The sequence below is a fragment of the Esox lucius genome, chromosome 13, assembly GCF_011004845.1.
Source record: "Esox lucius isolate fEsoLuc1 chromosome 13, fEsoLuc1.pri, whole genome shotgun sequence".
Classification (NCBI taxonomy): Eukaryota; Metazoa; Chordata; class Actinopteri; order Esociformes; family Esocidae; genus Esox; species Esox lucius.
The window spans coordinates 37,905,234-37,928,191 of record NC_047581.1 but is presented as its reverse complement, the minus strand read 5'-3'; the positions used below and the strand labels follow the sequence as shown (position 1 = coordinate 37,928,191).

At 42.8% G+C, this 22,958-nt stretch overlaps 1 protein-coding gene across 4 annotated transcripts in view; it reads left to right on the top strand.

Moving 5' to 3' along the window:
- fras1 (Fraser extracellular matrix complex subunit 1) overlaps window positions 1-22,958 on the top strand; it is a 189,835-nt gene that overhangs the window by 106,984 nt on the left and 59,893 nt on the right. For all 4 annotated transcript variants that reach the window (XM_034296447.1, XM_034296446.1, XM_034296445.1 and 1 more), the window contains 6 exons: window positions 9,145-9,285; window positions 10,936-11,079; window positions 19,068-19,223; window positions 19,750-19,896; window positions 20,063-20,209; window positions 22,685-22,825. In XM_034296447.1, the coding sequence (XP_034152338.1) occupies window positions 9,145-9,285; window positions 10,936-11,079; window positions 19,068-19,223; window positions 19,750-19,896; window positions 20,063-20,209; window positions 22,685-22,825 (876 nt within the window). The remainder of the gene's footprint in view (window positions 1-9,144; window positions 9,286-10,935; window positions 11,080-19,067; window positions 19,224-19,749; window positions 19,897-20,062; window positions 20,210-22,684; window positions 22,826-22,958) is intronic.

Genomic DNA, 22,958 nt, shown 5'->3' with positions numbered 1-22,958 from the left:
CCTGGGTAGTTAGTCTCTCTAGGTGGTAATCGTTTTGTCCTGGGTAGTTAGTCTCTCTAGGTGGTAATCTTTTTGTCCTGGGTAGTTAGTGTCTCTGAATAGAAGACCATTTCAGTCCTCCACATAAGTCGATGAAAATGTATCCTGTAGGACTTCACAGGTTGTTCCCAAAATAGCCCAATGCTGAATATAGGCACCCTGTTAAAAATATAGGCGCCAAATTCAAAATGTGGGCATTCTGTTCACCATATTTTAAATAGACATCCTCTTCACCCAACCACCTAATCTGATGCAGGGTGTCTCATCTGTCATGATGCCAAGACGATGTGATGTCATACAGGGGTCATGGTTCAGTCTGTCTGCAAGAGTGTGTGTTACTTTGTCTTGAAGACGTCAGTGAGGTCTATTGTGTTAAGAGAATCAGTACAGACAGAGAAAATCTTCCTCCAGGCTACTGTCTGTAGGGTGACGTTACACACACACACACACCCAGACACACACACACACACGCACATACACATACAAGACCCACACGCACATACACACACAAACACACACACACCCATACTCAACGCACACAACCAGGGCCTAGTTTTCTTGGTATAAATGTGCTAAAAGGGCCTGTTGTATTCTGCTCCATTCCTGAAACATTCAATCAAGGACGGACCTGAGACTGCTGCTCTGGGCACTATGTGACCAATCAGTGACATAAATCAAGCAATTAACTGAAGTGCCAGGATGAACTGGCTGCACAGGTCAATAGATGTTCACTCTATTTCTTTACATCAAACCTTAGATTCAAAGCATTTTACTACTTTTATATATATATATATATATATATATATATGATCTCTTAGTTTTAAAACATTACTATACATTACACCTTAGATTTAAAACCTGTTTCAGCTTTAATATTATATATTACTCCTTAGACCTAGAACCTGTTACAACTTTAATACTTTTCATTACCCCTTAGATCTTAAATATTTTACCACATTAATGCTGTTGTCAGGTCCTGGCAGAAAATATGTCCCTAGCCATCTCTGTGTTGGTCTTGGGGCCATAGTCAGGACTGGGCAGAAAAAATGCCCCTAGCCATCTCTACGCTCTTGTTTCAGTTGGCCTCGTTGCCTTTAATTTGAGATCCTATTTAAGTTGCTGTGTCCATGCTTGTGTTGTTGGTTATTGTTTGTCAGGCAACAGTGGTGGTGTGTGGTTTCCTTTTGTTATGTTGTTCCAGTTGGTTTCCATTAGACCTCTCTGTTGAATTGTCATGGTGTATGTGCCTACTTCCGCTATGCCCGCAAGCAGTTACAACTGTATATTATCCCTTAGATTTATAAACGGTTTTAACTTTTATACTATATATTACCCCTTAGAGTTAAAACATGTTACAACATTAATACTATACATTACCCCTTCGATTTAAAACCAGTTAGAACTTTAATAATGTACAGATTTCAATGTTAAAGTATTCTAAATCTTCGTATCAACCCTGAGATTTTTAAAACTTTTACAACAGGTACCAAAAAAACTTCCTGAACCACTTCTGCAATCCCCAACGGTCCTGTCAGGAGTTGACCCACCAGAAGCACAAAGTGATGTAGCTTTTTGGGTCTCATTAAAATAATGTCACTAAGTCCAGAGAGCAAGAAGTACTTCGAAAAGCAACTATTAATATGCACTCCCAACGTTCAGACAAATTAGATTTCTGAGATGCAGTAAATGAATGGTGTCTGTCTTCATCTCCTCCTCTTTTAGCTGAAGGGAGTTTGACAGCAGTTATATTCACTATGCCTGCAGCACTGGGAAAGGAGTGGTAAACTCAATTACTGAAATAGATAGCCTTTCTCGGTCGATTGACAGCTTAAGCTGACAAAACAAACTAGAAAGAGAGAGGCTGGGGTTTGTAGAGGCTTTCTACTTGCTACGCTGTGTGAGGGGGGTTCCTACTTGGACATGAAAGGTCATTTGACAAGGGACATTTTGGATCAAAGTCGAGTGCCAAGCAGACCCACAGTGTAATGTGGAGCCTACCTGAAGACCTCGCACTACGGTGGAAGGTAACACGACATACATAAGACTACAGGTCACCATTTGAATGTTTACTTGTTAGGACTTTTTAGGGACATAAAATGTATTCCTATTCAAACCTAACACAGACCTAAACTCCTGATCCCTAAATGTATCCCTTCTCCTTGTGAAGACCAGTGAAATGTCTCTACGAATCGTCCTTAACATACATGACGATGTCTGGTTCTGACAAGTATGGTTCAACTAGTACGCATACACAGTAAAGAGACTCGCGTCTGGCTGTCTCGTGTGGAGTCAGGAGAGGTAGAGACGAGCTGTCTGACAGACTCCCTCAAGGGTGTGTAGTCACGGCCTGGATACATGTGAAAGCACAGCGAGAGATGGTGGGAGGGGGGAGGGGGAGGGGGGAGGGGGGAGGGGGGGGAGGGGGAGGGACACACACAGAAACATTCTACACTCCACAGGGAACACATCTATACTGAATGAAAACACTATAACATTCTACACCCCACAGGGAACACATCTATACTGAATGAAAACACACTATAACATTCTACACTCCACAGGGAACACATCTATACTGAATGAAAACACACTATAACATTCTACACTCCACAGGGAACACATCTATACTGAATGAAAACACACTATAACATTCTACACTCCACAGGGAACACATCTATACTGAATGAAAAAACACTATAACATTCTACACCCCACAGGGAACACATCTATACTGAATGAAAACACACTATAACATTCTACACCCCACAGGGAACACATCTATACTGAATGAAAACACACTATAACATTCTACACTCCACAGGGAACACATCTATACTGAATGAAAACACACTATAACATTCTACACCCCACAAGGAACACATCTATACTGAATGAAAACACACTATAACATTCTACACCCCACAAGGAACACATCTATACTGAATGAAAACACACTATAACATTCTACACCCCACAAGGAACACATCTATACTGAATGAAAACACACTATAACATTCTGCACTCCACAGGGAACACATCTATACTGAATGAAAACACACTATAACATTCTACACCCCACAGGGAACACATCTATACTGAATGAAAACACACTATAACATTCTACACCCCACAAGGAACACATCTATACTGAATGAAAACACACTATAACATTCTACACCCCACAAGGAACACATCTATACTGAATGAAAACACACTATAACATTCTACACCCCACAAGGAACACATCTATACTGAATGAAAACACACTATAACATTCTACACCCCACAAGGAACACATCTATACTGAATGAAAACACACTATAACATTCTACACCCCACAGGGAACACATCTATACTGAATGAAAACACACTATAACATTCTACACCCCACAGGGAACACATCTATACTGAATGAAAACACACTATAACATTCTACACCCCACAGGGAACACATCTATACTGAATGAAAACACACTATAACAATCTACACTCCACAGGGAACACATCTATACTGAATGAAAACACACTATAACAATCTACACTCCACAGGGAACACATCTATACTGAATGAAAACACACTATAACATTCTACACCCCACAAGGAACACATCTATACTGAATGAAAACACACTATAACATTATAGACTCCACAGGGAACACATCTATACTGAATGAAAACACACTATAACAATCTACACTCCACAGGGAACACATCTATACTGAATGAAAACACACTATAACATTCTACACCCCACAGGGAACACATCTATACTGAATGAAAACACACTATAACATTCTACACCCCACAAGGAACACATCTATACTGAATGAAAACACACTATAACATTCTACACCCCACAAGGAACACATCTATACTGAATGAAAACACACTATAACATTCTACACCCCACAAGGAACACATCTATACTGAATGAAAACACACTATAACATTCTACACCCCACAAGGAACACATCTATACTGAATGAAAACACACTATAACATTCTACACCCCACAGGGAACACATCTATACTGAATGAAAACACACTATAACATTCTACACCCCACAGGGAACACATCTATACTGAATGAAAACACACTATAACATTCTACACCCCACAGGGAACACATCTATACTGAATGAAAACACACTATAACAATCTACACTCCACAGGGAACACATCTATACTGAATGAAAACACACTATAACAATCTACACTCCACAGGGAACACATCTATACTGAATGAAAACACACTATAACATTCTACACCCCACAAGGAACACATCTATACTGAATGAAAACACACTATAACATTATACACTCCACAGGGAACACATCTATACTGAATGAAAACACACTATAACAATCTACACTCCACAGGGAACACATCTATACTGAATGAAAACACACTATAACAATCTACACTCCACAGGGAACACATCTATACTGAATGAAAACACACTATAACAATCTACACTCCACAGGGAACACATCTATACTGAATGAAAACACACTATAACAATCTACACTCCACAGGGAACACATCTATACTGAATGAAAACACACTATAACAATCTACACTCCACAGGGAACACATCTATACTGAATGAAAACACACTATAACATTCTACACCCCACAAGGAACACATCTATACTGAATGAAAACACACTATAACATTCTACACTCCACAGGGAACACATCTATACTGAATGAAAACACACTATAACATTCTGCACTCCACAGGGAACACATCTATACTGAATGAAAACACACTATAACATTCTACACTCCACAGGGAACACATCTATACTGAATGAAAACACACTATAACATTCTGCACTCCACAGGGAACACATCTATACTGAATGAAAACACACTATAACATTCTACACTCCACAGGGAACACATCTATACTGATTTATAAACACACTATAACATTCTGCACCCCACAAGGAACGCATCTATACTGAATGAAAACACACAGAAACATTCTACACCCCACAAGGAACGCATCTATACTGAATGAAAACACACAGAAACATTCTACACTCCACAAGGAACGCATCTATACTGAATGAAAACACACTATAACATTCTACACTCCACAGGGAACACATCTATACTGAATGAAAACACACTATAACATTCTACACCCCACAAGGAACACATCTATACTGAATGAAAACACACTATAACATTCTACACCCCACAAGGAACACATCTATACTGAATGAAAACACACAGAAACATTCTACACCCCACAAGGAACGCATCTATACTGAATGAAAACACACTATAACATTCTACACTCCACAGGGAACACATCTATACTGAATGAAAACACACTATAACATTCTGCACTCCACAGGGAACACATCTATACTGAATGAAAACACACTATAACATTCTACACTCCACAGGGAACACATCTATACTGATTTATAAACACACTATAACATTCTGCACCCCACAAGGAACGCATCTATACTGAATGAAAACACACAGAAACATTCTACACCCCACAAGGAACGCATCTATACTGAATGAAAACACACAGAAACATTCTACACTCCACAAGGAACGCATCTATACTGAATGAAAACACACTATAACATTCTACACTCCACAGGGAACACATCTATACTGAATGAAAACACACTATAACATTCTACACCCCACAAGGAACACATCTATACTGAATGAAAACACACTATAACATTCTACACCCCACAAGGAACACATCTATACTGAATGAAAACACACAGAAACATTCTACACCCCACAAGGAACGCATCTATACTGAATGAAAACACACTATAACATTCTACACTCCACAGGGAACACATCTATACTGAATGAAAACACACTATAACATTCTACAATCCACAGGGAACACATCTATACTGAATGAAAACACACTATAACATTCTACACCCCACAGGGAACACATCTATACTGAATGAAAACACACTATAACATTCTACACCCCACAAGGAACGCATCTATATTGAATGAAAACACACTATAACATTCTACACCCCACAAGGAACACATCTATACTGAATGAAAACACTATAACATTCTACACCCCACAAGGAACACATCTATACTGAATGAAAACACACTATAACATTCTACACCCCACAAGGAACACATCTATACTGAATGAAAACACACTATAACATTCTGCACTCCACAGGGAACACATCTATACTGAATGAAAACACACTATAACATTCTGCACTCCACAGGGAACACATCTATACTGAATGAAAACACACTATAACATTCTGCACTCCACAGGGAACACATCTATACTGAATGAAAACACACTATAACATTCTGCACCCCACAAGGAACGCATCTATACTGAATGAAAACACACTATAACATTCTACACTCCACAGGGAACACATCTATACTGAATGAAAACACACTATAACATTCTACACTCCACAGGGAACACATCTATACTGAATGAAAACACTCTATAACATTCTGCACTCCACAGGGAACACATCTATACTGAATGAAAACACACTATAACATTCTGCACTCCACAGGGAACACATCTATACTGAATGAAAACACACTATAACATTCTCAACTCCACATGGAACACATCTACAGTGGGGCAAAAAAATATTTAGTCAGTCACCAATTGTGCCAGTTCTCCCACTTAAAAGATGAGAGAGGCCTGTAATTTTGATCACAGGTACAAAATGAGAGAAAAAAATCCAGAAAATCACATCGTAAGATTTTTTATGAATTTATTGGTAAATTCCTCGGTAAAATAAGTATTTGGTCACCTACAAACAAGCAAGGTTTCTGGCTCTCACAGACCTGTAACCTCTTTTTTAAGAGGCTCTGTTTGAACTTGTTATCAGTATAAAAGACGTGTCCACAACCTCACACAGTCACACTCCAAACTCCACTATGGCCAAGACCGAAGAGCTGTCAAAGAACACCAGAAATAAAATTGTTGACCTGCACCAGGCTGGGAAGACTGAATCTGCAATAGGTAAGCAGCTTGGTGTGAAGAAATCAACTGTGGGAGCAATTATAAGAAAATGGAAAACATACAAGACCACTGAAAATCTCCCTCGATCCGGGGCTACACGCAAGATCTCAACCCGTGGGGTCAAAATTATCAAAAGAATCCCAGAACCACACAGGGGGACCTAGTGAATGACCTGCAGAGAGCTGGGACCAAAGTAACAAAGGCTACCATTAGTAACACACTACGCCACCAGGGACTCAAATCCTGCAGTGCCAGACGTGTCCAGGCCCATCTGAGGTTTTCTAGAGAGCTTTTGGATGGTCCAGAAGAGGATTGGGCGAATGTCATATGGTCAGATTAAACCAAAATATAACTTTTTGGTAAAAACTCAACTCGTCGTGTTTGGAGGAGAAAGAATGCTGAGTTGCATCCAAAGAACACCATACCTACTGTGAAGCATGGGGGTGTAAACATCATGCTTTGGGGCTGTTTTTCTGCAAAGGGACCGGGATGACTGATCTGTGTAAAGGAAAGAATGAATGGGGCCATGTATCCTGAGATTTTGAGTGAAAACCTCCTTCCATCAGCAAGGGCATTGAAGATGAAACATGGCTGGGTCTTTCAGCATGACAATGATCCCAAACACACCGCCTGGGCAACGAAGAAGTGGCTTTGTAAGAAGCATTTCAAGGTCCTGGAGTGGCCTAGCCAGTCACCAGATCTCAACCCCATAGAAAATCTTTGGAGGGAGTTGAAAGTCTGTGTTGCCCAGCGACAGCCCCAAAACATCACTGCTCTAGAGGAGATCTGCATGGAGGAATAGGCCAAAATAACAGCAACAGTGTGTGAAAACCTTGTGAAAATTTACACAAAACGTTTGACCTCTGTCATTGCCAACAAAGGGTATACAACAAAGTATTGAGATGAACTTTATTGACCAAATACTTATTTTCCACCATAATTTACCAATAAATTAAAAAAATCCTACAATGTGATTTTCTGGATTTTTTTTCTCATTTTGTCTCTCATAGTTGAAGTGTACCTATGATTAAAATTACAGGCCTCTCTCATCTTTTTAAGTGGGAGAACTTGCACAATTGGTGGCTGGCTAAATACTTTTTTGCCCCACTGTATACTGAATGAGATTTCTGTCCTTGAGAAAACAGTCCCTCTACTTTCACTCTACACTGACTTGTTTACTGCTTACCTACGATCAGTTCACACACGCACACCCAAAGTCAGTCAAAATATATCCCCCATTTCTTTCAAAACAGTTTGTCTGAATCAGACTTCCTAGTTGGCTAGTTATTGTTGATATCGATCTAGGTACATTTTCCCCCTGTTTTTGCAGTGTTAATGTAATTGTCCTACTTTTTCCATTGTATTTCCATTGCTAACATCTTGATGTTATATTGTGAGCCGAGCCCATGTTTGTTTTCCACTGTAATTAGATAATCTTGCCTATCCCCCTGAATAGAGGATTCTGTAAAAATAATATGACGAATGTTGATGTTTAAATTTAGGGGTGGGCAGACCTGTTTATCTTTGCCTGTAACAACTCAGAGCCGGACTCTGACTTATAGAGTTTGACTCACTCAGAGACAGGGTGCAATTATGTGCACTTGAGCTATAGGCTTTACCAGCATATAAATCTAACTTCCAGGTTTTCCAATCATGATTAAATACGATTATGAGTATCAAGTGGGATCAAACAGATATTTTTACGGAGCCTGACGAGATCGCACCCCCTTAAGTAACCCTGAACTAGTTAATCTGAATAAAGTATTCAGGGGGTGATAATTAGTTGACGAGTTTATTAAAATGTGCTATATTTGGAGAACCTCTAATAAATGGAACAGTGGGGGTCCCTGAGAGAGGTTGGAGAACCATAACCATGATGCTACCCAGGATGACACGTCTGCTAATTGACTACAATTTCCAAAAATACAGAAGTTATTCAGTTGAAGAGTGCAATGTTACTGGGAGTTGTTTTTCAAACAGATTTGAAATGCTGTATCAGTGGGCTCATGTTTCAGTCAGTTGAAGACATATGATGAATATTTTTTAAGCTTCAACTCTTCTCTTTCTCTTTGACCATTTCAGAATGCTTCCCTTCCTGCTTAGAATGCATTGGAGGAAGTGGACAGAACTGCACTTCCTGTGCCCCACCCTATATCCTGCATGAGGGACAGTGTGTCACCAGTTGTCCCCAAGGACACACCGTTCAGGACAACACCTGTACAGGTATACACACTCAAACACAGTTTCTGTAGAAAGTACATCACTAGTGGAGCTGTTCGCTCCACACATTTCCCTACAAGCAAGACAAGTTTAAACACAGTCTTTTAGGAAAGCAAATGATGGAAAACAAACTATCCATCCATCCATCCATCCATCTTCTACCGCTTATCCGGGGCCGGGTCGCGGGGGCAGCAGTCTAAGCAGGGATGCCCAGACTTCCCTCTCCCCAGACACTTCCTCTAGCTCTTCCGGGGGGACACCGAGGCGTTCCCAGGCCAGCCGGGAGACATAGTCCCTCCAGCGTGTCCTAGGTCTTCCCCGGGGTCTCCTCCCGGTGGGATGGGACCGGAACACCTTCCCAGGAAGGCGTTCCGGAGGCATCCGAAAAAGATGCCCAAGCCACCTCAGCTGACCCCTCTCGATGTGGAGGAGCAACGGCTCTACTCTGAGCTCCTCCCGGGTGACCGAGCTTCTCACCCTATCTCTAAGTGATCGCCCAGCCACCCTGCGGAGAAAACTCATTTCGGCCGCCTGTATCCGGGATCTTGTCCTTTCGGTCATGACCCAAAGCTCATGACCATAGGTGAGAGTAGGAACGTAGATTGACCGGTAAATCGAGAGCTTCGCCTTGCGGCTCAGCTCTTTCTTCACCACGACAGACCGATACATCGACTGCATTACTGCAGAAGCTGCACCGATCCGTCTGTCAATCTCCCGTTCCATCCTTCCCTCACTCGTGAACAAGACCCCTAGATACTTAAACTCCTCCACTTGAGGCAGGCACTCTCCACCAACCTGAAGTGGGCAAGCCACCCTTTTCCGACTGAGGAAAACAAACTAGTCTTACATTTTTTCTTACAAGTCTGTAATGTCTTCTTGGGCCTCTTTGAAGATTCTACTACACTAACAATGGTTTTTAGAAATGCACGCTAGCTGTTGAAGAAACAGCCAAGTGGGTAGCTATTTTACAACACTTGGCATAGAGTCGCTGAAAAGTTCTTGATAAGATTCCTCACTTCATTAAAGTATATCAAAGGGCAGCAAGGCGGCATCCATTTCCCAGAGGCTCTTTGGAATTTTCCAGAAAATCATTGACATCCACACCCAATTGAAGCACTATGACAGAGAACACATGTTCAGTTAGTGTGGAAAGTCATTTAATTTTGATGCTTTTGAAAAATCAGAGTACTTAGTTTTCCCTTATGGAATTTATTTTGCTATGTTGTGCTATATTTGACCGGAGTTCAGTGGGTTCGGTTCTAAAGTAGTACACTTCATAGGGATTAGCGTTCTATGTGGGGAAGAGGCTAGGGCTTTAACAGCTCCATGGGCTTCTCCTCAGACTTCTCACGTTAATTAAATTAGCGTCAGACTGTGACATGGAGTCACTTTAATCTGCAAACCATTAGCAAAGCCCAGTTTACTATCTCCCACCTCATTGGCCGGGAGTTGACCATTCAGCATTATCTACTAACTGTCTGTCCTTGCCGATCTACTGTAGGGGACTTTAGTTGTTCTTCGTCTGATAGCTCTGCACATTTTAGGGTCTCTCCTAATATGTCCCTAATATGATCCTTTTATGGGTCCTCATGTTTGTTGTCGCCAGTGGACGGCCAATAGTGTCACCCGATGTTAACTTACTCCTCCCCCCAGGGTGTCACCCGTCCTGTCAGGAGTGTTCAGGCTTGTCTCAGGCTGACTGTGACTCCTGCCCTCCTCTGGCCAACTTCCATCACGGCTACTGTCGGACCAGCTGTCTGGAGGGGCAGTTCCTACACCCACAAGGATTCTGTCAGGGTGAGTCAGTTTGTGTGTTTCAGTGCAATTCACCCTAACCCTATAAGGCAATCCCCTGGAGAAAGCTCTCGGTTTTGGAAACTCTGAAGGCGAACCTGTAGCCGTCATGAGTTTTCATCATCATATTCATCTGTTCGTTCATCCATTCACATGAACACTATCAGTTTGTTTGATAGAATTTTGTCATCAGCGTCTCTCCTGGTTATTTTTTTTCTGAATGCTGTGTTGTTAAAACCAACCGCACTCCCTCTGTGGGGGTCTGTGTGGGGGTCTGTGTGTTTGTGTGGGTGTGTGTGTGTGTGTGTGTGTGTGAGGTATAGTGTGCACGTTTACTACAACCCGTTTCCAAAAAGGTTGGGACACTGTGTAAAATGTAAAAACAGAATACAAGGGTGTGCAAATCATTTCAACCCTATGTTCAGTAGACAATAGTACAAAGACAACATCTCAAATGTTGAAACTGAGAAATGTTATTGTTTCTTGATATGCCCACTTTGAATTTGACGGCAGCAACAAGTTTCAAAATAGCTGGGACGGCAACAACAGACTGGAAAAGTTAACCTTGTGGAACATTACATAACTAATTAGGTCAATTGGCAACAGGGCAGTAACATGATTGGGTATTAAAGGATCATTCCAGAGAGGATGGGTCTGTCAGAAGTGAGAAGTGATGGGGAGGGGTTCACCACTCTGTGAAAGAATGCGCAGGCAAATAGTGCAACAATTTAAGAATAACATTTCTCAACGTAAAATTGCTAAGAGTTTGGGGATCTCATCATCTACGGTACATAATATCATCAAAAGTTTCAGAGAACATAGAGAAATGTTGGCCTTGTTCGCAATGCCGAAAACCACAAGAGCGAAAACCAATATTGGATGGCCATGATCTTTGGTCATCCAATATTATAAAAGATCCAGAAACATTTCTGCGTTCACTGGGCCCAGCTCATTTAAGATGGACTGAGGCGAAGTGGAAAACTGTCCTGTGGTCTGACTAATCAAAATTTGAAATAATCTTTGGGAATCATGGATGACGTATCCTCCCGAATAAAGATGAGAGGGACCATCCAGCTTGTTATCAGGGCACAGTTCAAAAGCCAGCATCTATGATGGTATGGGGGCGCATTAGTGCACACTGCATGGTTGACTTGCACATCTGTGAAGGCACCATTAATGCTGAACAATATATACAGGTTTTGGAGCAACATGCTGCCATCCAGACAACATCTTTTTTCAGGGAAGGCCTTGCTCATTTCAACAAGACAGTACCAAACCAACAGCATGGCTCCGTAATAAAAGAGTCTGGGTGCTAAACTGGCCTGCCTGCATTTGGTGCATTATGAAATGAAACATAAAACAATGGAGACCCTGAACTGTTGAGCAGCTGAAATTCAATATCAAGCAGGAATGGGAAAACATTTCACTTTCAAAACTACAACAATTGGTCTCCTCAGTTCCCAAACACAGATTATTGTTAAAAGAAGAAGTGATGTAACACAGTGGTAATAATGCCCCTGTCCAAACATTTTTGAAATGTGTTGTTGGCATCAAATTGTAAGTGGGCATGTATTTTTCCAAAAACAATAACATTTCTCAGTTTCAACATTTTATATTTTGTCTTTGTACTATTTTCAATTAAATCTAGGGATAAATGATTAGCACATCTTTGCATTCTGTATTTATTAGCATTTTATGCAGCGTCCCAACCTTTTGGAAACAGGATTGTATTATCAAATTTCAATCAAATGTATTTATAAAGTCCTTTTTACAACAGCAGTTGTCACAAAGTGCTTTACAGAGACACCTGGCCTTAAACCCCAAGGAGAAAACAACAGTAGTGTTGAATTTCATATTATCCTGGTCAGGTCCAGATGTCCTCGCTACTTGTAGCAAATCATGGCTTGAGGTCTTTTTAGCGGTTAAAGTTAAGGTTAGAGATTAGAACAACGTTTTAATGGAAATCAATTTTGATCGTAAAACAAGCGTGCGTGCGCATGCATGTGCACTTGCGTGCATGCTCCAGCATCTCCGTGTGTTTTGAGGCTGACTTTTGCTCTGTAAACAAAGTGAGTAAAATCCTTCAGATTTTAATTACATTTTATGATTATGGTCCCGCTGTTTTCCCAGCGATGTGAAATTTAAACAGTGGATTTATGACCCCCCCTCTCCACGTGCCCCCCTCCACTCTGCCTAACAGCGTTCAATAAAAGGTGCCTGCTGGCATTTCTGGGTCACCAGTAGAGAAGACTCATCTTTCCCGCATGGCCAGACTCTAATACAGTATATTAGCTCTCATGCTGCTTTGACTTTTACACAACCTCTCTGTAACTACTTCTCCACGAATACACGTCCTCCCTACTTCCACCTCTCTGGTATTACCCTCCCTCTAACCCATACACAACCTTACTACAACTATTGTCAAATTTGCACTCAGACTCCCCTTAACTAATACAAAACTTCCTCAACACCCCTGCACAAACTTCCCAAAACTGGTTTACAACCTTCCACAATCTCACATCTAACGAATACACAATTCCCCCCAATCTGTCCACAACCTGCATTCAACCACCCCCAGAATCTCCCCTCTACTAATAGTGTTTGAAGAAACACTATATAACACTAACATAATTCAACCCAGTTTCTTCACATGATATTTCTCCATTCCCTCTGCTTCTCTCATGGTGTATTTTCCTATTGGCCAGCGACCGGAATCCATTCAGTGTTTTCATTGGCAGGGGTTTGTACTACTCTCTGCACTGCTCACGGTGCTGTTCTGAGATCTGCGGACAGTTTCACGCTGCTTTTAATGACATGCATGATAACATGGTAGGACATTGTATTGAGAATACTTAAGCAGTAAAGCATGGACGGTCTAATTAACAGGAAGAATTGAATGATTTAGCGCCCACTGCAACATCCAGGAAGTAACTTTATATTCAAGTTCAACCTGAACAAGACCTGAACAATCATCAGAGCTGAGAAGTCCAACCTACACACTATGAAATTAGTAGAGATTCTAACGACATCTCCAAAGTTCCACAGGGCTCTGTTCCCACCGCATTCTACTTTCATGAAGTCATCCGCTGCTCATTCCCCTGTGTTTTCTTATTTCAAGGGCACTTTGAATTTGACTTAGATTTTGGAAGAAATTGAAGAATAGCTGAAAAACACAAACTTCTAACACTTAATTCCATCTTAAGAACTGTTTCTCAAAAATAGATGTTCCTCCTGGGTCTGACAATACCGCTGTCTGTGTTCAGAAGTATATGCTGCCATTCTCTCTGGTACCAAGGTGACCCTGAATGTCAGATTATGGTAAACAGCTCCTAAATTGCCTGATTTGTTTAATATTTAAATGATCAAGCAGGATGAATCTCTGGTCTGACTGTGGATGTGTCTTGCCAGGCTGGCGCCTTCCTGTGTATCAGCTGTTAAATCTTTCATTAGGACAGCAGAGACTCAGGCTAATTACACTGAAGTGTGAAACCTCCGCCCGCCCTACACCGTCCTGCTCCAACTCTCCATCCCCTGTCTCCTCTCTACCTCTTTCTATCCATCAACTGCCTGTCTGACGGGTGTATCCCTCCACACTAATTTACCACCAAGGCTACTTTTTCAAAGGGCCCTCATGAGAGGGATGGTTGTGGAAGGGCTGTATGCTTTACCTTCATAATTTAAGGGGGTTTTCGAATCCATGCCATAACATCCCTAAGCAGTATCAATGAAAGCAGCTGAATGAACATTTACAATTAAGAGCATGTTTTCATAGCTTGTTGTGGTCTGTGCCAGAGTGTTCTGTCAGGCCATAGCCTTGCTTATACGAATGCTTAGAGATCGTCCTAGTGGATATCTATATATCTGTGAAGAACTGTGCTCTGTGGATATCTATATATCTGTGAAGAACCGTACTCTGTGGATATCTATATATCTGTGAAGAACCGTGCTCTGTGGATATCTGTATATCTGTAAATGTTCTCTTGCACTCCTCCATGATGACATCACAGAGCGGGTGGATGTTAGAGATCTAGCGCTCCTCCACCTTCTCTTTGAGGATGCCCCACAGATGCTCAATAGGGTTTAGGTCTGGAGGCATGCTTGGCCAGTCCATCACCTTTACCCTCAGCTTCTTTAGAAAGGCAGTGGTTGTCTTGGAGGTGTGTTTGGGGTTGTTATCATGTTGGAATACTGCCCTGCAGCCCTGTCTCCGAATGGAGGGGATCATGTTGGCATTCATGGTTCCCTCAATGAACTGTAGCTCCCCAGTGCCGGCAGCACTCATGCAGCCCCAGACCATGACACTCCCACCACCATGCTTGACTGTAGACAAGACACACTTGTCTTTGTACTTCTCACCTGGTTGGCGCCACACACGCTTGACACCATCTGAACCAAATAAGTTTATTTTGGTCTCATCAGACCACAGGACATGGTTCCAGTAATCCATGTCCTTAGTCTGCTTATGTTCAGCAAACTGTTTGCAGGCTTTTTTGTGCATCATCTTTAGAAGAGGCTTCCTTCTGGGACGACAGCCATGCAGACCAATTCAATGCAGTGTGCGGCGTATGGTCTGAGCACTGACAGGCTGACCCCCCACCCCTTCAACCTCTGCAGCAATGCTGGCAGCACTCATACATCTATTTCCCAAAGACAACCTCTGGATATGACGCTGAGCATGTGCACTCAACTTCTTTAGTCGACCATGGCGAGGCCTGTTCTGAGTGGAACTGTTAAACCACCTGTATGGTCTTGGCCACCATCAGTTTCAGGGTCTTAGCAATATTCTTATAGCCTAGGCCATCTTTATGTAGAGCAGCAATTCTTTTTTTCAGATCTTCAGAGAGTTCTTTGCCATGAGGTGCCATGTTGAACTTCCAGTGACCAGTATGAGAGAGTGTGAGAGCGATGACACCAAATTTAACACACCTGCTCCCCATTCACACCTGAGACCTTGTAACACTAACGAGTCACATGACACCAGGGAGGGAAAATGGCTAATTGGGCCCAATTTGGACATTTTCACTTAGGGGTGTACTCACTTTTGTTGCCAGTGGTTTAGACATTAATGGCTGTGTGTTGTGTTATACAAGCTGTACACTCACTACTTTACATTGTAGTTTCATTTCTTCAGTGTTGAAAAGATATAATCAAATGTTTGCAAAAATGTTAGAGGCGTACTCACTTCTTTGAGATACTGTATATGTGAAGATCCGTAGATGGTGTGTTTCATATTCCCACACACAAATATCCACACACAATATAAAGAATGGCAAGGTTAACTTTAGTGTCACATTTGGTCCCACTCAGTTATAAGTTGAATGAACTCTGCTCAGCGGGGTTCGAAATGAGTAGTGTTCAAGGAATGTAAACGTTAATGTTATTTTTCTTGTTCTGTGCCTACATGACAGACCCAGTCTTGACAAGTTTGAAACATTATTGATTGAATGAACATAATATCATTCCTCTTTCAGTACAACAAACCATGAACATAATATCAACCCTCTTTCAGTACAACAAACCATGAACATAATATCAGCCCTCTTTCAGTACAACAAACTATGAACATAATTTCAGCCCTCTTTCAGTACAACAAACCATGAACATAATATCAGCCCTCTTTCAGTACAACAAACTATGAACATAATTTCAGCCCTCTTTCAGTACAACAAACCATAACAACAAATAACACTTCGCAAGACTGGATCTATTATTTTGTTGTAAGCAGAGAAAAAGTACATTAATATAAACATATAGGTTTTGAAAATTAAACTGCAGTTTTTACTGTGTGATTTCTTTGTCTCTAAGATAGCATGGACAAAGGGTTAAAGTAGACATGAATGTGGGCCAGCCAGCTTTAAATCCTTACTTTTCTCTCCCATCTCTACGCTAATCCAAAATAAAGACAGAGATCTTCCATTATGTTTATCTACAGTTCAATCCTCTAACACCTCAGCCCCTTTTATCTGTCTTTCTCATCCCTCTCTTTATCCCTTCCTCCTTTATCTTTCTCTCACCTGGCTGACACAATCTGTTTTTACTCCTTTACCCACAAGCCCTGTTTCTGTTTCTGTAGATAGGATCTCAACATTAGACTGGCTCTAAACACACTCTGTCTCTCTCTCTATTTGTCTCCATCTCCCCCTTCTCTCTCTCCTTCATCTCTCCCTTTCTCTCTCCTTCTCCGCCTCCTCTTTTTGTCTTTTGGTTTCTTTCTCTGTCTGTCTCTTCGTCCTCTCTCCCTCCTCTCTCTCTCTCCTTCTGTCCCCCTCTCTTTTGGTCTTTCTATGTCTGCCTCTCTCTGCCTCTATGTCCCCCCCCCCCCCCCCCCCCCCCGATAATAAATCCTTCCATCTTAGACCGGTCTCTGGTGTCTATCAACCTGCCCACCACGTCTACTTCATCAGATTAACACCAGATCGTGGTTCTGTATCTCTCAGCTTTTTGGGTGACCATGATAGCTGACATCCAGATGGAGGTACAGAGGATAAAAGAAGTCTACACACCCCTGTGAAAAGGCCAGGTTTTTGTGATGTAATAGAATGAGACAAAGATAAATCATGTCAGAACTTTACACACCTCCCATCATTTAAAGTGACTCTGATTAATCACAAATAAAGTTCAGCTGTTCTAGTAGGATTTTACAGACATTTTCTTAGTTGCATCTCAGAGCAAAAGCCATGGTCCGCAGAGAGCTTCCAAAACATCAGAGGGATCTCATTGTTGAAAGATATCAGTCAGGAGAAGGGTATAAAATAATTTCTAAAGCATCAGATATTCCATGGAACCCAGAAGTGGAGAAAATATGGCACAACAGAGACATTACCAAAAACTGGACGTCCCTCCAAAATGAAAAGATGAGAATTAAACTGGTAAGGGAGGCTACTGGTCAAGAGGGCTACAGCAACATTAAAGGAACTGCAGGAATTTCTGGCAAGTACTGGCTGTGTGCTACATGTGGCAACAATCTCCCGTAGTCTTCATATGAATGGGCTATGGGGTAGGGTGGCAAGACGGAATCCTTTTCTTAAAAAGAAAAATTTCCAAGCCCAGCTGAAGTTTGCAAAAACAAACATCAAGTCTCTGAAAAGCATGTGGGAAAATGTGTTATGGTCTGATGAAACCAAGTTTGAACTTTTTGGCCACCATACCCACAGTGAAGCATGGTGGTGGCAGCATCTTGCTTTGGGGTTGTTTTTCTTCAGCTGAAACTGGGGCCTTAGCCAGGGTGGAGGGAATTATGAACAGTTCCAAATACCAGCCAATTTCAGCACAAAACCTTCAGGCGTCCTTTAGAAAGCTGAAGATGAAGAGGAAGTTCACCTTTCAGCATGACAACGACCCAAAGCACTCATCCAAATCCAGAAGATTAACGTTTTGGAATGGCCCAGCCAGAGCCCAGACCTGAATCCAGTTGAACATCTGTGGGGTGATCTGAAGAGGGCTGTGCACAGATTTCCTCGCAATCTGACAGATTTGGAGCGCTTTTGCAAAGAAGAGTGGGCAAATATTGCCACGTCAAGATGTGCCATGCAAATAGAATCCTACCCAAAAAGACTGAGTGTTGTAATAAAATCAAAAGGTGCTTCAACAAAGTATTAGTTTAAGGGTGTGCACGCTTATGCAACCAGGTTATTGTGCAAATGCTAGACCAAAATCGGGTTGCTCTCTTTTCATCTCTGTGGATTTAGACCCCTTGAACTCCACTGGAGCTCCAGACCAGTTCCACTCCGTCTTTTCATTACAGCCCTCCAATCGGGACTGATTTACTCATTGGTCACCCAGTGGGGCACAGAAAACCGTCAGAATCCAGACTTTATATCGTAAGAGATTAATACCTCTGGTCTGGACCCTCTATGATAGATCTCTATATTGCATCTGTAACCCTTATGTGATAGGTTAGGGGGTAAGCGGATCCTAGCTCTGTGCCTATTGGGTAATGTCATGTGCCTATTGGGCACTGTGTGACCTTTGCCCTCTTTCTCTGTTCCCAGAATGCAGCAGCAATTGCCTGCGCTGTGTGGCAGACCTGCAGTCTGGGGTGGGCAGTGTGTGTCTGTGGTGTAAGGTTGCTAAGACCCTGTTGCTAGGTGACCACTGTGTCACCCGCTGTCCCCAAGGCTACTTCCCCTGGCACGGAGCCTGCAAGAGTAAGTTCTGTTACACACACACACACAAACATATATCACATACCACTGAGTAATGAAAATGGGGACAGAAAAATATTGAATATCTTTACCCTAACTTAAAGTTACTCAAACCTATATCAACAGTTTGGAGAAACGTTTGACCCTCTTTACGTAGTAAAACCCAAGCACACTCAAGAATACCTATTGCTTAGTGTTGCCATAGACTGAGGCAGGAGAGGGATGCCTTTCTCCCCATATTAAGAAATCCATTGTTAGTTGATTGTGGTCTCGGAGTCAGCGTTCATATTGTTCATCTACTTAGCTCAGTCCTTGATTGTGTTTAATGTATTGATTTTCACTTCACTTTGGAGCCGAGGTGTCAATTATGAATGTATGTAATTGTGTTTGAGAACTGTAAAGAAACAGTTCTTCATTGTTTATTACATGTTTTATGACGTTCAATGAATTCTATTATTCCATGGCAGTTGTAATTGTAATAAATTTTATATTGGTTGTTACTGAAGTTTTATTCCTGTTTTTGTCCCAGAATGCCATGCTTCTTGTGCGGACTGCAGTGGGGAGGGGCCTCTGTCCTGTACTTCCTGTCCCTCCCCAAATGTCCTGCTATCCTCAGGACTCTGTGGCCCCACCTGCCCCCTGGGTTACTATGCTGACAACAACAGACAATGCAGAGGTTTGTCGTGTCCGGGCTCCACCCTGTTTTACTATAGACTACATTTCCCAGGATGCCATTGTCCTGCGTAGCTCAGTAGATCGTGCGTGGTGCTTACAACACCAGTGTAGTGGGTACTAAGGGTGGGCAGTAGGAAAATGGATGTCCTGTGTGTGTTGTTTTGCAGCTTGTGACTGGCAGTGTCTGACCTGTGAGACAGTCGGAGTGTGTACGTCTTGTCGTGACCCAGCCAAGGTGCTGCTATTTGGCGAATGCCAGTATGACAGCTGTGCCCACCAGTACTACCTCAACGTTACCACCCGTGTCTGCAGAGGTATACACTTCCACACACGCATTTACACACACACACAGACACACACACACACGCACACACACACAAATCCTCTCGTCAAGTATGAGATCCTCCGTTAGGCCTGTTTTTGTGGCAGAAGTCTAAACTCCTCAGTCAAATTCAAGAGTCAACAACAACAGAATTCTATGCAGATATGACTGCTGTTTGCTTTATTATCTGAGGTGAAACACAACCTAATTAGATTGTGAGGGTGAAGCAGCACAGCCCCTGAGGTATGAAACCACTTCATCCATCTGACAGGATTAGGGCCAATCAGGGCACCAGGTCCTACAGTACAGGAGGCCGTGAAGAAAGGTGTGTGTGTATCCATGAATCTCAAACTGAGCCCTGTGCACTACACACTTCCTCAGAGTGGCACTTTGTGGTCCCGTGTTGCTGGCGAAAATCCGAGGGTGACTTCTGCAGTGTGGCTAAGGGTTAAATAAATACAACTTTGGGGCAGATGATGCAATTAACAGGAAGAGGAAATACATTTTGAATTGGACATTTAATTTAGGAGGTATTTTGTTTTGTATCGGTGTCAAGTGTCTAAATCGGACATACCATAATGCACCTGTCTTAAAATCAGGCCTGTACATTATTTTGTGTGAAAGTACGCAAGCTAGAAAACACACAGTGCCTTCTGGGATTCCACTTCCCTGAAAACAACACACAGTGCCTTCTGGGATTCCACTTCCCTGAAAACAACACAGTGGCTTCTGGGATTCCACTTCCCTGATGGAGGCTGCAACGTGGTACACTCCCTGGAAGGAGTGTGTCGGTGCGTGCTTGGGTGTGCGTACGTGCGTGCATGCACGTATATGTTGGGGTATTAACCCTGGTGTTCTCGCACATAACGGAGCGAGCCCATTAACAAGGTGTTCACATGGCACCAAAAGCTTTTTGTAATATGATCACTAAAAGAGGAAGTGAAACTCACTAGCGCTGGTGTATAAACCAGTCTTATGAAGTAGATGTAGGATATGTTAAGAATTTAGCAAAAAGGAGAATGAGTTTTTTTTAAACGTAGTACATGGTACTATTTGATTTTTAACCAAATCGTGCCACTGCCATTCCTTTAGTTTCAATGTGGAAAATATATTCTACACAGTGCCCCTGTTTGTGTGTTTGTGTGTTTGTGTGAGAGAGAGTGTAAGTGTGTGTGTGCGTGTCTGTGTGTGTGTATGTGCGTGCGTGCATGTGTCTGTGTGGGTGTGCGCGTGCATGTCTGTGCGTGCGTCTGTGCGTGCATGCGTGGGTGAGTGCGTGTGTATGTGTCTGTGTGGGTGCGTGTGTTCATGGGTGAGTGCGTGTGTGTGTGCATGTATGTGCGTCTGTGTGTCTGTGTGTGTGTGTGTGTGTGTGTGTGCGTGTGTGTCTGTGTGTGTGATAGGATGACAAGCATCTCAGCAGGTGTTTTAACACTTGGACAGTCAATAAATAAAACCAACTCTGTTTATCCCCCCCAGCCAGCTAGACACACACGCTCGCACAAATAAACAAAAACACACACACAAACACACCTAAAACACCACGACATTTTCTACCTGGAAGGTTCCCTGAACCCTGAGTGAACCACAGGAGGGTCGAAGACACTTCCGTGTCGGTGTGTGGGTTTGTGTCTGTGCCAAATTCCATCTGCTGTTGCTCTGTCTGAACAGGCAATGGAGATGTTATGTTGTGGAGGGACAAACTGAATTAGAAATGAGGGAGGCAGGTGGAGGGAGTGGGGTGGGGGAGAGAGGGAGGCAGATGGAGGGATTGGGGTGGGGGGAGAGAGGGAGGCAGGTGGGAGGGAGTGGGGTGGGGGGAGAGAGGGAGGCAGGTGGGAGGGAGGGAGTGGGGTGGGGGAGAGAGGGAGGCAGATGGAGGGATTGGGGTGGGGGGAGAGAGGGAGGCAGGTGGAGGGAGTGGGGTGGGGGAGAGAGGGAGGCAGGTGGAGGGAGTGGGGTGGGTGAGAGAGGGAGAAGTAAGGAAGAGAGGGAGCTGTGCAGTTTTCACACAGACAATGGGAAAGTCCTCTGAAGGGAAGTGGTGTTCACCGGTCAAGCAGCTTTCTTAATGGTTTGCTGCCAGAGGTCCAGATTGAAGGTGTCAGCTGTCTGGATGTCATGGTCCAGGGAGAGCAGCCTCGTGCTCTGCTTACAACAGGACATAGAGTCATTCAGGAATAAGAGTTTGTTAATCATCTTTCTCATTAGTCAGGAGGACACGGAGATGCTTGTTCTGCTTCAGCAGGACTCAGGCACTCTCACAAACTCTCCTGTTCCATCTCACACTCTGGGGTGCAAAAAAAACACTTTCATTCTGTATATCTCTCTTTTTCACACTCAACCTTTAACTCTCTCCATTCTTCTCTTTCCGTCTCTGACGCTGTCTGGCTGCCTGTCTGGCTGCCTGTCTGGCTGCCTGTGTCTCTTTTCTGTTTCCTAATTCCACCCTGCCTCTCTCAACCAGAGTGTGACTGGAGTTGTAATGCATGTACTGGACCCCTGCGCACTGACTGTCTGCAGTGTATGGAAGGGCACGTTCTCCAGGACGGACTCTGCACTCAGCGCTGCTCCCCGGGGTCCTACCAGGACGGGGAGAGATGCCTTAGTATGTGCCTGAATATAATTATTATTTCACAATTTTAATGAAATCACTGTTTTTTTCAGCCCTTCCAATTTGTGTCCTTCACGCTCTCCCTTGCCTTTTCTCTCTCCCTCCCTCTGGTTTTCACCTGTCTGTG